Here is a 16196-nt window from a genome sequence, read left to right as displayed (position 1 = left end):
CCTCTGCATGTGTTGACCCTTTGCCAGGATTTCTGAACTCCACTATGGGTTGCTCCAATCCAAGGAAGCTCTATGGCTTTAGAACATTTCCACATTAATGTTGGCAGAATTGGGTATTTCTGCACTCCTTTGTGGCAATGGGACGCTTCTATTTTAAAATCCCACATCGTGGACCAGACACCCGACTTTCTTTGTTTCTCTCCTACTCTTCCCTCTACCCCATTGTTGTTTTTGGTGGAGTTGAGTGAATCATTGTCCTTTTTTTAAAAAAAAGATACAGGAGTGATTATTATGATGCTGCAAAAGCTTTAATAGTAAATAGGGAAATCAAAAGGATACATGTTCCAACAGTAATTTATACAACAAGAACAAGAACAGTGATCAAGCAGAAGGAGAAATAAATTGATGCGCTGTGCTTTGATCCTCTGGCTCTAGCGAGTGCAAGCAAGTTGTACAAACATATTCTAGCAGGGGTGGCAGACACCCATTCAAGGACAAGTTGTAACCCCTGTCCCCAGGATTCCACAAATTTTGGTGGTGACAGCAAACACAAACATGTTTTAAAGGAGACTGAACACTGTCCCTCTGTGTGCCCATGTTTGTGTGTCCTTTGTATGCTTGTATCCTGTGTGTGTGAATGAATGTGTCTATGTGTAAGCAGGGGTGTTGCCACGAACACCATGGGCATGGAGCCCTCCCACCCTAAGGTGGGGTTGGACAAGGGTGAATGCAGCCCCCACACTGAAAGAAGCAGCAAGGTTATCCACCCCTGTGTTACAGGATGAGACAGCAGAGAGCAAGAGACAGATACCTGGGCTTGGTTCTCACAGGTGAAGAACACCTTGAACCTCAGCCAGGTATGCACAACACCTGAAACACTATGGATTCAGGCATGGATTCTTCTTTGTCTTGACAGTTCCTGGTTGTTCAGAGCATCATGGCTGAGCTTGGGTTTAGCAGGGGTACTTGCAGATGCTTTGTCTACGTCTTGGTCCACAGATGCTCCCAAGGCGTCCATAGCCCCCTCCGTAACCTAATCCATAACCTCCGTAACCTCCATAACCTCCAGAAGCACATGAGCTGTAGCCTCCAACTGCCACGGGCTCACAGCTGGCAGACAGGATGGGTCCAGGGATGGTCACAATGACCTGAGGTGGTTGGATCACCACTTCAGATGGTGGGATTTGGTTGAGGCACGAGGGGTGGACTCCAGACAGCACCCCGAGGCTGCTGGCTGAGACTGCACCACCGCCTCCAAGGCTTCCATAGCCAATGCCCCCATATCCAGAGCCGACACCACACCGTCCGAGACCAATGACAGGTTTTGAGGCGCAAGATGGGATGGCGCAGGATGGGCCACAAGATGGGATGCAGCAAGACATGTTTTGGCACGGGAGGTGAATCTGAAAGGACATGTTGAGAAAGGCCCGTATTAAGCAGGTGCCCATTTGGGGAATCAAGACATAATTTAGAGTAAGTCTATATATGGCAAACATGGATATTTACTCATTTAAATTATTATTAGTAGATGTCAAAGAGGAAAACAACTACCAGACTTTTAGAAGACACCTGAAGGCAGCCCTGTTTAGGGAATTTTTAAATGTTTAATAGGTTATTGTATTTTAGTGTTCTGTTGAAAGCCACCCAGAGTGGCTGGGGAAACCCAGCCAGATGGGCGGTGTATAAATAATAAATTATTATTATTATTAAAGTATTATTATTATTATTATTATTATTATTATTATTATTATTTAATTATAAAACTGAGTTACTCACCTTCCTGCCACCCAAGGTGGTACACTATGAAGATGGATTGTATGGTTCTGGGATTCTTGAACTGACGGATCTCTGGTCAGTGATTTGGGTTGAAAGAAAAGCTGTTTGGAGGTGGGGGCTCAGTTACAAGAACATGAGAAGAGCCTGCTGGATTAGGCCAGTGACCCAACTAGTCCAGCATCCTGCCCTCACTTTTTCCACTCAAATGCCTCTGTAGGAAACCAGCAGGGAGCAGCCCTTCCCTTCTCTCCTGGTTTCTAGCAACTGGCATCTAGAAGCTTTGCTGCCTCCAACATTGAAGGCAGATCATACCTATCATGGCTTGTAATCATCAAAAAGCCGTAAAAGAGGATTTGTCTAATCCTATTTTAAGGTTATCTAGGTCAGTGGTCACCATTGCCTTTTGTCGGAGTGAGTTCCATAGTTTAACTATGGGCTCCTTCAACAAGTACTTTCTTGTACTGAATTGAAATTGTAATCCTTACATTTTTTGCAGGTAGAGATTTTTGCATAGAAGCTATACCTTCTTGAAAGATCTGCATTGGCTCCCAGTACGTTTCTGAGCACAATTCAAAGTGTTGGTGCTGACCTTTAAAGCCCTAAATGGCCTCGGTCCAGTATACCTGAAGGAGCGTCTCCACCCCCATCATTCTGCCTGGACACTGAGGTCCAGATCTGAGGGCTTTCTGGCGGTTCCCTCCCTGCGAGAAGTGAAGTTACAGGGAACCAGGCAGAGGGCCTTCTCAGTGGTGGCACCTGCCCTGTGGAAGGCCCTCCCACCAGATGTCAAGGAAATAATCAACGATCTGTCTTTTAGAAGACATCTGAAGGCAGCCCTGTTTAGGGAAGCTTTTAATGTTTAATGTTTAATATTTTGTTGGAAGCCACCCAGGGTGGCTGGGGAGACCCAGCCAGATGGGCGGGATATAAATAATAAATTATTATTATTATTACCAAAGCCTCCAAGACCTCAAATCTAACGTGAAATACTCACAAGTGACTATAGGAGGGAGATGGTTAAATGTGTATACGACAAGAAGAATAAGAAGTTCTGATAAACCGGTAACCCTCGAAGCTGCAGTGCTGCTGACAGCTGCTTGTTTTCTCTCTCTAGGAAATGCCACTGGTTAATTCCTTATCTAGAAATATGCTCATGGAATGTAGAGTGCAAGCTATGCTTGCCTGAAATCTGCCTAGGGCAGAGTGCTGTGGGAGTGCACTTGGGTGGTCTAGCAATATTGCTTTGAAATAAGGTGGTATTGGCAGATTTCTATCCCTAAATTGAGGCCGACGTCTTGTTTTCTTCAACAGCTAGTTTCTGCACGCACACACACACATCTTCCTTCTTTTCCCAAGGACAACATTAACCATCCCTTGTTCCTCATCAAGTAACTGAGGACTCTATCCTCATCAGGGCATTTGGTTTTGTCCAACACCAACTCTGTTTCTGCTTGAAATTGGTTTTATTTTTGCCTCTGTCACCAAATTTGGTGGTCCTTGGGGAAGAGGAGGCAAAATGCTTGAGGCTGATGATGGATCAAGTCACCCCTGATTTTTTTTGTGTGTATGTGTGGTAATTGTTTTCCACCCCCTAAACAAAGCTCCCAGTATGAACTGCAATAGTCTGTATCCAACGAAATTCTACTCGGAGCAGAGCCATTGAAATTACTGCGTCTAAGTTAGTCGTGTTGATTAATTTTTTTTCTTGAGCTCTCCATACTCCTAATCTGGTCATTAATTTCAGTCGGACTACTCTGAGTGGAATTAACGTTGTCTACAACCCAGTAGATCTAACGTACAATGAAATAGACAAGAACTGGGGGGTGGAGGGTGCAAATGCATGCATTAAAATAAATCACAAGAACAACATCACCTTCCACATATATGTCACAAGGCAATGCTCACAATATAATAAATAAGCTAAAAACAGTTTAAAACGGCACAGGAAAATAGCAACAAGTATATAATAAAAGCAGTAATTTTGGGTAAAGAATAAAATGAGGATTCCCTGGGTACTTAGTTCCAGGTTTAGGGACAGGTACTATTTGGTGAGAGACCCCCGGCAGAGATTTAAAATCAGAAAACATGCAGCAAAGTAAAGCGTGGAAATAAAGGCTATTAGACCTTTAAAATATCCCCTTCTAAGTTCTTTCCCCCCAAAAAATCACTTCCCTTAATATAGAAAGAGACCACATGTTTTGTAGGTTTAAAATGCTTTACTTACAAACTCTTCAAAAGGTCAGAGCCGTGCTTTTCCATACAGCAGCAAAAAAAATGCAGGCAGTGCAACTGAGTTTCAAAAATGGTAAATTATTTGTATAGAAACACAAAGATGACTTGCTAAAGGCACACCGTTTGAGCTGTGTGCCCAGAACAAAGAGCCTTTCCTTCCAAGATGGGGGTATGTGACCTAGCTAAGCCTGGCAGGACAGCTTTCTCTATGGCCTTAACCCCTTCATGCATTAATTAGAGTTGAGCATGTTGGTTATACGAGGCTGGGTTTGCCCCACAAAAAGACCCTTGCCTGAAATCCTGGCTAGCCACTGACAGTGCAGATGATATCAAAACAGATGGTCTCACTCAGTATAAGGCAGCTTGCTATGCCCCTAACATTTGGAGAGCTTCAGGTTTCCCCAGCCCTGGATGGACTGCTTTGACATTCAGAGAACAGAACCCAATTCATAGAACATAGAATGTATCACAGCCACTGATAGAAAGAATGTGAATGGACTTACCTGAATCTTGAGAGTGCTGAAATGAAGAGAAGTAGTGGAGAGCTCAGGGATGCTGTTGAACATGTCATGGTGCCTTTTATATCCTTCCAGAGGAATTCTAATGGGTGTGATACATGATCTATGCCTGAGGATTTAATTATTTCACAACTAGTCGTTTCCTGAAAATGTTATCTGCATGTTTAATCTTAAACCCCTATGCATTAAATAATGGTACGTTACAAATTATTATGCGGTGGGGATTCTTGTTTTTGCCACCTTTGCTCATTTTAGTTCCACCCTAACCTATTTCTTTCCCTCTATTATACCATGCTTATCTCTCTGTTTTTAAATGATCAAGGTTTGGATGTTCCCGTAAAAGTGCGGCATCCATCCTGGCCTTTGGCAAAAAGGTTACAAGTCAAACTGGCTATGCGGCCCACATCTTCTGGGAACCAAAACCATTGTCCGCATCCTGGATTTGGAGTGTGCATATTTTTTTGCACGACAGCACAAATGGGTTGTCTGTTATGTGAAACTCAAGACAAACATCTTTTCTGGGAGTCCATAATGGAACTCTGATGAATCAGATCAAAGGCCTAGTTTGTCCAACATCCTGTTTCTCACAGTGACCAACCAGACCATCAATGGGAAGCCCACAAGCAACAGTGTTCTCCCCACTTGTGAACCCCAGAAACTAGCATTCAGGGGCATATTGCCACCAACAGTGGAGGTAGAATCTAGTCATCATGACCAGTAGTGACTGATAGCCTTAGCTTTCATGGATTTGTCAAACCTCTTTTAAAGCAATACAGGTTGGTGGCCATCGCTGCCTCCTGTGGAACCAAATTCCCTATGAGCTGTGTTTCTTGTGTTTTCTCTGTATCTTCCAACTTTCATCTTTGTTAGATGGCCCTGCTGGATTCTATCATTATGACTTCTGATCCCATTTACATCACAGACTTGTAGAGTTGGAAGGGTCATCTTGTCCAACCCCCCGCAATGCAGGAAGTTCAACCAAAACATTCATGGCAGATGGCCATCCAACCTCTGCTTAAAAACCTCCAAGGAAGGAGAGTCCACAACCTCCTAAGGGAGACCACTGAATGACAGCTTAAAACTTGGTAGGTGCAGACCCAGAAAGAATCCCACCTGTGTCAGGGACTGGGCAGGTGAGGAGGACTAGTGGAGACTGCCACCTCAAGAGGCTTCCAGAGAAGGTCTGGGACAGGTCAAACCTCAGAAGAAGAAAGGAGCTGGGAAATAATGTATGGTGAAGAACAGGAGAAGCGGTAGCAGGTGCACTAGCCCTGAACAGAGACAAGAGTCGGATGCGTTAGAAACAGTACAGCAGCCAAGTCACATGCTTTCTCTGAACACTGTGTTAGACCTTACCCTAGAACCCTAGAACCAGGCGCTTCCTGCATGTCACAGAGCAGAAAGCCAAACAGAGACAGAGGGATTCCCTTAGTGGCCACCATAGACAGCAGGACGGGTCTGAGAGATAGGAAGTACCTGCTGAGGATGGGAAGCAGGCACTCTGAGCAACAGTTCAAGATTGAGGGAGCACAGTCTATGATCTCCATGTATTTCTGTTGATTTAAATAAAAGAACTGAAAGACATTCTCTGCATCTCTGATTTCACCAGGCAGTTAGCCTAGTGAGCTGTTGATGGCTTCCTCAGAACAACCTGTGAATCAACCAGCCAATTATTGACCTAGTTAACAGATTTCACAATAAAATGTATACATCCATTAATGTACAAGAGAAGATGTACCTATAGGAACATAGGAATCTGTCTGAAACCAAATCAGATCATTGGTCCATCTATCTCAATATTCTCTAGCAGTGTCTCTCCATCATTTCAGATAGCAGGCATTTCCAGCCCTATCTAGAGATGCTGGGGATTGAACCCGAGACCTTCTGCATGCAAGACACATGCTCTACCACTGGGCTATGGCCCTCTCCTGGATCTACTATGCGTGTGACTAACATTGGATACAATTCTAAGTACAGTACCATTTATAATTTACAAGATTTATATTCCACTTTTTTTTCCAGCATGGACCTCAAAGTGGCTTATGTAGAACCAGTAAGTTGGAGAGGTCCTTGTAGCTTATACTCTTTAAACCTCTCTTGAATGCAGAAAGATCCTTAGCTAGAGCTGCACAGCCTCTGTTTGAAGATCTTCAACAAGGGCAAATCCAGCACTCCTCTAGATATCAATCAGCACATATCAAGAAGGTGTTTTGTAACGTTCAAACTGAAATCTACCCATTGGTGTCTTAAACCCACTGGGCTGCGTGCAACTCTAGTTGAAATGACTAACTCAGGTTCATGCATTTCAATGGTTTTATTCTCAGTAGTGATGTAATTAGAGATCTCATCTCACTTTGTTCAGTTTCTGTGATTTAGTGAACTTATCCCACTTCATATTTCTTGAGAAATTCTGGTGGTCTTTCGTCCCAGTGCACTGAGATAGGATTCATAACTGCTATCAGAAGTAATACCCACCTATATAGCAGTCAATTGCCAAGTAATTTAAACATTAAAGTCCTTAAATTTAGTATATTCAGTGTGGTGGAATGGGTAGAGTGTTAGACTAGGACCTGGGAGACCAGGGTTCAAATCCTTACTTAACCATGAAGCTCACTGGGTGTGAATTTGGGGCCAGCCTCTGCCTCTCAGGCCAAACTATCTTACAGGCTCATTGGGGGAAGAAATGAGAAGGGGGGAGAACCATGAGTGCCTTGAGCACTGTGGGGGGAAAGGTGGGATATAAATGCAATAAACAGATAAATGGTCTTTTCCAGGGAGTCTTCTCTTCTCATGATGTGGCCAAAGTCTTGGAGCCTCAGATTCAGGATCTGTCCTTCCAGTGAGCACTCAGGGCTGATTTCCTTCAGAATGGAGAGGTTGGATCTTCTTGCAGTCCATGGGACTCTCCAGAGTCTCCTCCAGCACCAGAATTCAAAAGCATCAATTCTTTGGCGATCAGCCTTCTTTATAGTCCAGCTCTCACTTCCATACATCACTACTGGGAAAACCAGAGAGAATCCTTGTGTGTGCCTAGAGGGGTGAGAACAGCCAAGTTATTCAGAGGGATAAAGGGAGCCTACCATAGCCGAATTGACATTAGAATATTTACATATTTTTTGGAGGAAAGTATGGTCCAGGGCTCTGGAATCTCACAAATACTCTTTCAATGTTCAATCGCTTCATTGAGGGCATGAAACAGCGAATCATGCAATAGTTCCTAAGTGATTTCATAAAGGGTGAACTTTGTATGCATCCCTAACTTGGAGTAGAACTTGGCTGAATGAAACTTAAAAAGGACCCCTGACCATTAGGTCCAGTCATGGACGACTCTGGGGTTGCGGCGCTCATCTCGCTTTATTGGCTGAGGGAGCAGGCGTACAGCTTCCGGGTCATGTGGCCAGCATGACTAAGCCGCTTCTGGCGAACCAGAGCAGCGCACGGAAACGCCGTTCACCTATTTATCTACTTGCACTTTGACGTGCTTTTGAATTGCTAGGTTGGCAGGAGCTGGGACCGAACAACAGGAGCTCACCCCATGTTGGGGATTCGAACTGCCAACCTTCTGATCGGCAAGTCCTAGGCTCTGTGGTTTAACCCACAGTGCCACCCGCGTCCCTGAATGAAACTTAGTTTGCTTCAATCATCTGTCAGGGATTCTTTAGCTATGATTCCTGCAATGCATGGGGTTGAATTAGATGCTGACCCGTTGGGTTCCTTCCAACTCTATCATTCTACGATTGTGACCCACAATCCAATGCATTCTGTTAAGCTTGATTGCTATTATGGATTATTTCAGGTATCTTCTCCAGAACATTGCTCCATTCAGCTCAGTATTAACCAACACTGACTGGTAGTGGCTCCTCAGTGTTCCACCCATACCTGAAGATGCTAGAGAATTATCCTGGGACCTTCTACATGCAAACAAGATTCACTCTGAGCTACGTCCCGTCCTCATTATTCACTTAACACGCTGCCAGGATTCCTCAGAGGAAGCCATGTGCAACTGGAGTTGTAGTCAGCTTAATTCTACTCAGAGTTGACTCACTGACATTGATGGATTAGTTAGTGATGCCTCTTAATTTAAGAACATAAATGCTGGATGAGGCCAATGACCCATCTAGTCCAACATCCTGTTCTCACAGTGGCCACCCAAATGCCTCTGGGAAATTGTCGAGCAGAACCCAAGTACAAGAGCCACTCTCCCCTCTGATGGCTTCGGACCACTGATATTCAGAAGCGTTACTGCCTCCCACCCAATTTTGATGGGTCTGTTCTGGGTGTCACTAATGTTGGACACCACCCATTAGATCTAACTGTGCCCTCCATGGCGGCAGAGAATGTCACAACACTTCTGGTCTTTGAAAGGTGCTGAAGGTTCCCAGCTGAACTTCCACCTAGGCCTTGACGAAACCATACTTATTCAGCCGTTGCATGTATTAGTTTTAGGCCAAGGTAGACAACCTGTGGTCCTCTGGGTGTTGCAGGACCCAATCTCTCCTCCTACATGGCAATTGGCTATGCTGTCTGGGACTGGTGGGAGCTGGGTCCCAAAAACATCTGGAGGTCCACAGATTGCTCACCACTGCTATGTTCTGGTGCAGATGTTCTGGTGTAGGGTAAAGTTGGATCCCGGTAAACCCTGGGTTTAGAAATGCAGGTCCATCCATGATAGCATTAGATGAGGTATTGAATATCTGCCCGAATGATCAACAGATCCCTTCAAGTTTAAAGCCCTTGGATTTCAAGGTCAAAATTGCTACATACAAAATAAAAAATTGAATGTAGAGCTCAATTTTGGATTCATCCCTCCTCATTCCTGCAAATTCTGAATCTCTGTGAATATTCATTTCATCTGTACAATGTCCTAGCATGTGATGTAGTGACTAGAGTGTTAGACCTAGCAGAGGTAAAGGTAAAGGGACCCCTGACCGTAAGGTCCAGTTGTTGCTGACTCTGGAGTTGTGCGCTCATCTCACTTTATTGGCCGAGGGAGCCGGCGTACAGCTTCTGGGCCATGTGGCCAGCAGGACTAAGCCGCTTCTGGCGAACCAGAGCAGCACACGGAAACATCGTTTACCTTCCCACCGGAGCGGTACCTATTTATCTACTTGCACTTTGACATGCTTTCAAACTGCTAGGTTGGCAGGAGCAGGGACCGAGCAACGAGAGCTCACCCAAAGTTGAAATCCTCCCTCATTGGGTGATCTTGGGCCAGCCATTGCCTCTCAGCCTAACCTACTTCTCAGTGTTGTTGTGGGCACTGAATGAGGAGGGGGAGAGCCACACATGCCGCCTTGAGCTTCTTGGAGGAAGGTGGCATAAAAATGCAATAAATAAATGAAGAGAGATCTAAATTAAAATCTTATTTTTGAATGTTTGATAAATGCATTGAATGCAAAACTCTGGTTTGAACACCAGCCTTGCTTCTGGCTCATGATGTATTTGCTGAATAGATAGTTTCACCCGTGTGCGTTTCCTGTTTACCACACGATTTAAACGATGGGAAAGGGGACAATAGAACATGAAAGTAAAGGAAGTTTAAAATATGTGAACCTGATGAACAACTAATAGCAGAAAATTATTCAATTAGCACGGGGGGGAAATCAAGATACAGATAGCAAAACAAGCCAAAAAGTAATTAAATCCTTGGGCAGAAATGTTGTCACCTATCATTAACCTGTCACAGAACGGTTATAAAAGCACTCCATCTTTTCCATTTCTTCAGCAACAGCTCACTTCAAGACAGTTGTTCCTTCTCTTCGGTCGACTAGGTAAGTCCATTTTTTTTGCTCACTCTCATTCCATCTTTAGCTTGGTGTGTTTGCGTTTATAGCAGAAGTCTTCTTCCTCTTCTTCTTCTTCTTCTTCTTCTTCTTCTTCTTCTTCGGCAATCCCTCTTAGCCAAGTAAGATTGTCTTCCATAAATACGGTTTTAAGAATGAGTCCGTAAGTGACTGTGGATCCAATTCTGGATCCACACACCCTTCCACTGTGGGGCCATTGGTTTCTGGGAAACTTTGGCCCTCCAATTGTTGGCCACACTAGCTGAGGTGGATGGGAGCTGGAGCCCAACCACCTCTGGAGGTCCACAGGATTTACACCTCTGTAAGCACATTTAATATGTGATCCCTGATTGGTTTGGATGTATGTCTAGGGCAGCAGTGAGGATCCTGTGGCCCTCCAATTGTTCCTGGACATTTGTTCCCATGACATTTGGCCAGGCTGGCTGGGGTTGATGGGAGTTGGAGCACAGCAACACTTGGATGGCCACTGGTTGCCCAAGCCTGGTGCCTCATTGCCAGCTAAACAGAAACCTTTGTGGGTCTTCTTCTATGCTGGTAATGCACTTTCCTTAGGATTCTTTACTTGCCTCCCATATTCCCCGGCATAATTCTTCTTGTTCAGTAAATGTGCGGCAGATACTGGCAGAGAGCGTTGGGTCATACTAATATTTTAATAAGAGAATTTCATTTATAAAAAGATAGAGTGAGAGAGAAAAAAGAATAGAAGGGGAAAAGTGATTGAGAATGAAAAGATAAAATTCTGTTTTTATTACCATACAGTTGTGTATATTCTTGTTATCCTAATACACATATAATTGTCAATAACATAATATATTCTGTGTAAACTCATTCCAAATATCATTGTATTTATCCAAAGAAAGTCTGAGTCTATAAGCTGTCCATCTATATGTTGCCAAATGTTACCATGTTCTCAAGCCATTGATTAAGGAGAATCGTAGCTCTATTCTTCCAATTCATCAGTATCAGTCTCTCGCCACCATTAGGTCATGCAGAATCCATTTTCGCTGTCCTGTTGTCAATTTCCATACAATGGGTATATAGCTCAAGAGCATATTCACCTCTGAAAACCTTAAATTTTCCCCTAGTATCTTGTTTGTAAAGTACAGCATGTTCTCCCAGAACTTAGTAAGTGTGGGACACAGTAAAAGCATGTGTTTCAATAAAGCATTGTCCATATTATATCTCCAACCAAGAGCTACATTAGATAGTCCTTTCTTATACAAGAGAAGGTTGGGTAGCAAAAGAACATAGGGTGTAGACCCACAACGTTCAAGTCAGGCCCAGTTCAACTTGTCCCAGCCCCCTGGACCATTCTCCATCAATTAACAAGAAAAAAGGCGTTCAAAAATTATCAATGGTGAATGATGGGCAGGGGGAGGTAAAATTCTAAAACATGGGAAGGATGGTTTTTGTTGTTGCACCTCCTTTGTTTTCAAGGTGGTCAAAGGGTGAGTGTACTTTCTTCCATTCTACAAACGATCTCTCTGTGGGGTCTGTGCTCTGCAGCTTCTCTATTTCATGAATTCTGTTTGGCAGCCTCAGCTGGGGTTTACTGTAAACCAGTGGCCCAACAACTCCTAAAAAGGGCCACCAGTTCATCATCCCTGTTGGAGATGCTGTTTCGTGAAGCCCAGTGGTGGAACACAGGTCCTTTCTCCATATAAAGCACTGCTGGGGGAAGCTGATGACTCTTCCTGCAGTCCATTGACTACAGCTTCCATCATCATCCTTGGTCATCTGCCCTACTGGATGGGAGCAATGGGAGCTGGACTCCAGTAACAGCTAGAGAGGGCTATATTGTACTCCTGGTACAATACACAGCAGCTGTTGCCCCTTGAACTGTGTGAAGGTTTTCCCTAGATAAACTCACATTCCCTTTCTAAGGAAAAAGAAAACTTCTGTCTGCCAAGATTTCAGAGTTTCAGTCTATATTCTTGTTATTTTTTAATAGCATTTTAACACTTTTCATTATTCTATACATAAATTGCATTGTGACGATGGTTTAGAAGGTGATTATTACTATTCTTAGTATTGCTTTACTTTATTACTTGCCCTTCATCCTATAATCCAGGGTGGTTTACAACAATTTAAAATGCAACATTAGAAAGCAATTGGGGGGGGGGGACTCTTACAATTAGAAAAAAATAACATCTAAAAAAAAATTAACAATAGCATCCAACAAAAGTAGCAAATGCTTAGACAATTGTTTATATTATATTTATATGTCCTATTAATAAAGAGATGATGATTGTGATAAACCCACCACCACCACCAAGCTCCTTTGATTTTAACAGCTGCATAGTAGCTAGAAATTTCTTTCAGCTCTTGCTGCTTCACCTGGCAGAAATATTAAAAGGGCAAGCTCCACTTATAAACTTGCAAACTTCTCATAGGCAAGCTTTTAAAAAAGCTTCCCCTTTAAGTGGTATTTAGGCAAAACTCTAATTAAACTTGCAAGAATGTGAAAACACTGGTTTTTTTGTTTTTTAAAGTGAGGAGTTAAGGCCATTGTGGGCAACCTGTCACTCTCGAGATATTGTTGGAGTGCAACACCTATCAGCCCCCAGCCAGCAGGTCAGTTGTCAGGAATGATAGGCTATGCAGCCAAGAAACACTGGGAGAGATTGCCACTCCTTACTAGACACTGACTGTCCCCCTCTCTTGACATTTTTCTATTTAAGGGACTACCTCAAATAGGGCTTAGAATTAGTCAGGGCAGCAACCACTGAGAAACAGGCATGCTGGGCCTTTTTGGGCTTAGGGTCCAGATGTTGCTACAGAAGAAGGTCCAAACAATCAGGGATGCAAGGAAGAGTCTTTGTGTATAATCTTAAGCAGCAAGGCAGTCCATTCATGAGAAAGTGGATGTTTAAGGATACAGTGGTACCTTGGGTTACAGACGCTTCAGGTTACAGACTCCGCTAACCCAGAAATAGTATCTCGGGTTTAGAACTTTGCTTCAGGATGAGAACAGAAATCGTGTGGTGGCGGCAGTGGGAGGCCCCGTTAGCTAAAGTGGTGCTTCAGGTTAAGAACAGTTTCAGGTTAAGAATGGACATCTGGAACGAATTAAGTTCTTAACCCAAAGTACCACTTTATTGATCCTTAATCCACTTCATTCAACAATTTTGCAGAGTCCAACATCCCCACCTGGTGGGAAGGAGTGGTACTGTTTAGGGGTGGCTTCACTGAAACACTGGTTTTTCTCCCTATATATATAAGATTGTAACAAGTCATCAGGGTTTGCATAGACATGGGAGTTTGGCAAGCTATTTAAGGGGGACTGGAGAGTGCCACAAGCAGGGACAGAACCCCTAGTTGTTGTTTTTCCCAAATTAGCCTAACTCTTCCTTAATGTTTGTGTCTTTTCCCCCAGATTCATCCCCAGAACTCAATATGTCTTGTTGCATCCCATCTTGTGGACCTTCTTGCGCCATCCCATCCTGCGCCTCTTCTCCAGTCGTTGGCCTTGGACCGTGTGGGCCTACCTCTGGCATCGGCGGTGGCCTCATTGGCGGCGGCATCATCGGTGGTGGTGGTGTGTCAGCAAGCAGTCTCGGCATCTATCCTGGTGCCCAGGTTGGATGCACCACCCAAATCCCACCATCCGAAGTGGTGATCCAGCCACCTCAGGTCGTTGTGACCATCCCTGGGCCCATACTCTCTGCCAGCTGTGAGCCCATGGCAGTCGGAGGCTACTCACCATGTGCCTCTGGAGGTTATGGAGGTTACGGAGGTTATGGATTAGGTTACGGAGGCGGCTATGGACGCCTTGGGAGCATCTGTGGACCAAAACGTAGACAAAGCATCTGCAAGTACCCCTGCTAAACCCAAGCTCAGCCATGATGCTCTGAACAACCAGGAACTGTCAAGACAAAGAACAATCCATAGCGTTTCAGATATTGTACATACCTGGAATTCTGGCTGAAGTTCAAGGTGTTCTTCACCTGTGAGAACCAAGCCCAGGTATCTGTCTCTTGCTCTCTGCTGTTTCATCCTGTAACACAGTGGTGGATAACCTTGGTGCTTCTTTCAGTGTGGGGGCTGCATTCACCCTTGTCCAACCCCACCTTAGGGTGGGAGGGCTCCATGCCCATGGTGTTCGTGGCAACACCCCTGCTTACACATAGACACATTCATTCACACACACAGGATACAAGCATACAAAGGACACACAAACATGGGCACACAGAGGGACAGTGTTCAGTCTCCTTTAAAACATGTTTGTGTTTGCTGTCACCACCAAAATTTGTGGAATCCTGGGGACAGGGGTTACAGCTTGTCCTTGAATGGGTGTCTGCCACCCCTGCTAGAATATGTTTGTACAACTTGCTTGCACTCGCTAGAGCCAAAGGATCAAAGCACAGCACATCAATTTATTTCTCTTTCTGCTTGATCACTGTTCTTGTTCTTGTTGTATAAATTACTGTTGGAACATGTATCCTTTTGATTTCCCTATTTACTATTAAAGCTTTTGCAGCATCATAATAATCACTCCTGTATCTTTTTTTTAAAAAAGCAACGATTCCCTCCACTCCACCAAAAACAACAATGGGGTAGAGAGAAGAGTAGGAGAGAAACAAAGAAAGTCAGGTGTCTGGTCCACGATGTGGGATTTCAAAATAGAACTGTCCCATTGCCACAAAGGAGTGCACTAATACCCAATTCTGCCAACGTTCATGTGGAAATTTTCTAAAGCCTTAGAGCTTCCTTTATTTGGAGCAACCCATAGTGGAGTTCAGAAATCCTGGTAAAGGGTCGACACATGCAGGGGGCCTTCTCATTCGCCAGGAAGAATGATCTGATACCTCTGTTACTCAAACTCCCAACAGTGTCCTGTCAAGTAGATCTGCCCCAAATGACAAGGCTCACAAGAAGAGCAGTGGCCATATACAAGGTAAAGGTAAAGGTACCCCTGCCCGTACGGGCCAGTCTTGCCAGACCCTAGGCTTGTGCGCTCATCTCACTCTATATGCCGGGAGCCAGCGCTGTCCGCAGACACTTCCGGGTCACGTGGCCAGCGTGACGAAGCTGCATCTGGAGAGCCAGCAAAGCACACGGAACGCCGCTTATCTTCCCGCTGGTTAGTGGTCCCTATTTATCTACTTGCACCCGGGGGTGCTTTCGAACTGCTAGGTTGGCAGGCGCTGGGACCAAACGATGGGAGCACACCCTGCCGCGGCGTTTCGAACTGCCGACCATGCGATCGGCAAGTCCTAGGCGCTGAGGTTTTACCCACAGCGCCACCCGCGTCCCCTATATAGAAGGTAGAGAACCACAAATACTATTGACCGACCCAATCTGATGCTTCCAAACATGCTTGCAGATCAGAATGCAACTGCTAGTCAGTGTGCGCATCCTTTGGATTCTGCAACACAGAAAGTGCTCACAAAGTGCATATATTTTGGTAAATATGGAAAGAAAGTAGGCATTTTACCATATGAAGTATAGTGAAATGATTTGGAAATGTTTATGTTATGTAAAAGGTGGGTACCCTAGTCAGTGTGGTGTGGTGGTTAAGAGCAGTGGACTCGTAATCTGGTGAACCGGGTTCGCTTCCCCGCTCCTCCACGTGCAGCTGCTGGGTGACCTTGGGCCAGTCACACTTCTCTGAAGTCTCTCAGCCCCACTCACCTCACAGAGTGTTTGTTGTGGGGCAGGAAGGGAAAGGAGACTGTTAGCCGCTTTGAGACTCCCTAGGGTAGTGATAAAGCGGGATATCAAATCCAAACTCTTCTTCTTCATCATGCTTTTTAAGTGTGGAGTTTCTGTACATTCTTTAAAAAACTCCATGGGAAAAGCTGTACCAATAATTGGAGTGGCAGTAAAACAGGACAATTAAAGGCAGTACAGACCATCCCTACCC

The 16196-nt window shown here is 44.5% G+C and overlaps 2 protein-coding genes across 2 annotated transcripts in view; one reads left to right on the top strand and one right to left on the bottom strand.

Moving 5' to 3' along the window:
- Window positions 1-16196, top strand: part of LOC309329961 (T-lymphocyte surface antigen Ly-9-like) — a 319160-nt gene that overhangs the window by 223179 nt on the left and 79785 nt on the right. The window lies entirely within an intron of this gene.
- LOC309329782 (uncharacterized protein) lies at window positions 287-4623 on the bottom strand. Its single transcript, XM_081840793.1, has 2 exons — window positions 4512-4623; window positions 287-1403 (listed from the first exon to the last, which is right to left on the bottom strand). The coding sequence occupies exons 1-2, from the start codon at window positions 4572-4574 to the stop codon at window positions 954-956; spliced, it is 513 nt and encodes a 170-aa protein (XP_081696919.1). The 5' UTR covers window positions 4575-4623; the 3' UTR covers window positions 287-953.

Source organism: Podarcis erhardii, assembly GCF_964252035.2.
Source record: "Podarcis erhardii genome assembly, chromosome: 15".
Classification (NCBI taxonomy): Eukaryota; Metazoa; Chordata; class Lepidosauria; order Squamata; family Lacertidae; genus Podarcis; species Podarcis erhardii.
This window is presented reverse-complemented; position numbering and strand designations above follow the sequence as displayed.

Bases quoted from the DNA above. Each gene is read 5' to 3' on its own strand.
- LOC309329782 (XM_081840793.1), bottom strand. From the start codon at position 4,574: ATGTTCAACAGCATCCCTGAGCTCTCCACTACTTCTCTTCATTTCAGC. The intron at 1,404-4,511 runs GTAAGTCCATTC...ATGTCCTTTCAG, and splicing joins TCAGCACTCTCAAGATTCAG to ATTCACCTCCCGTGCCAAAA.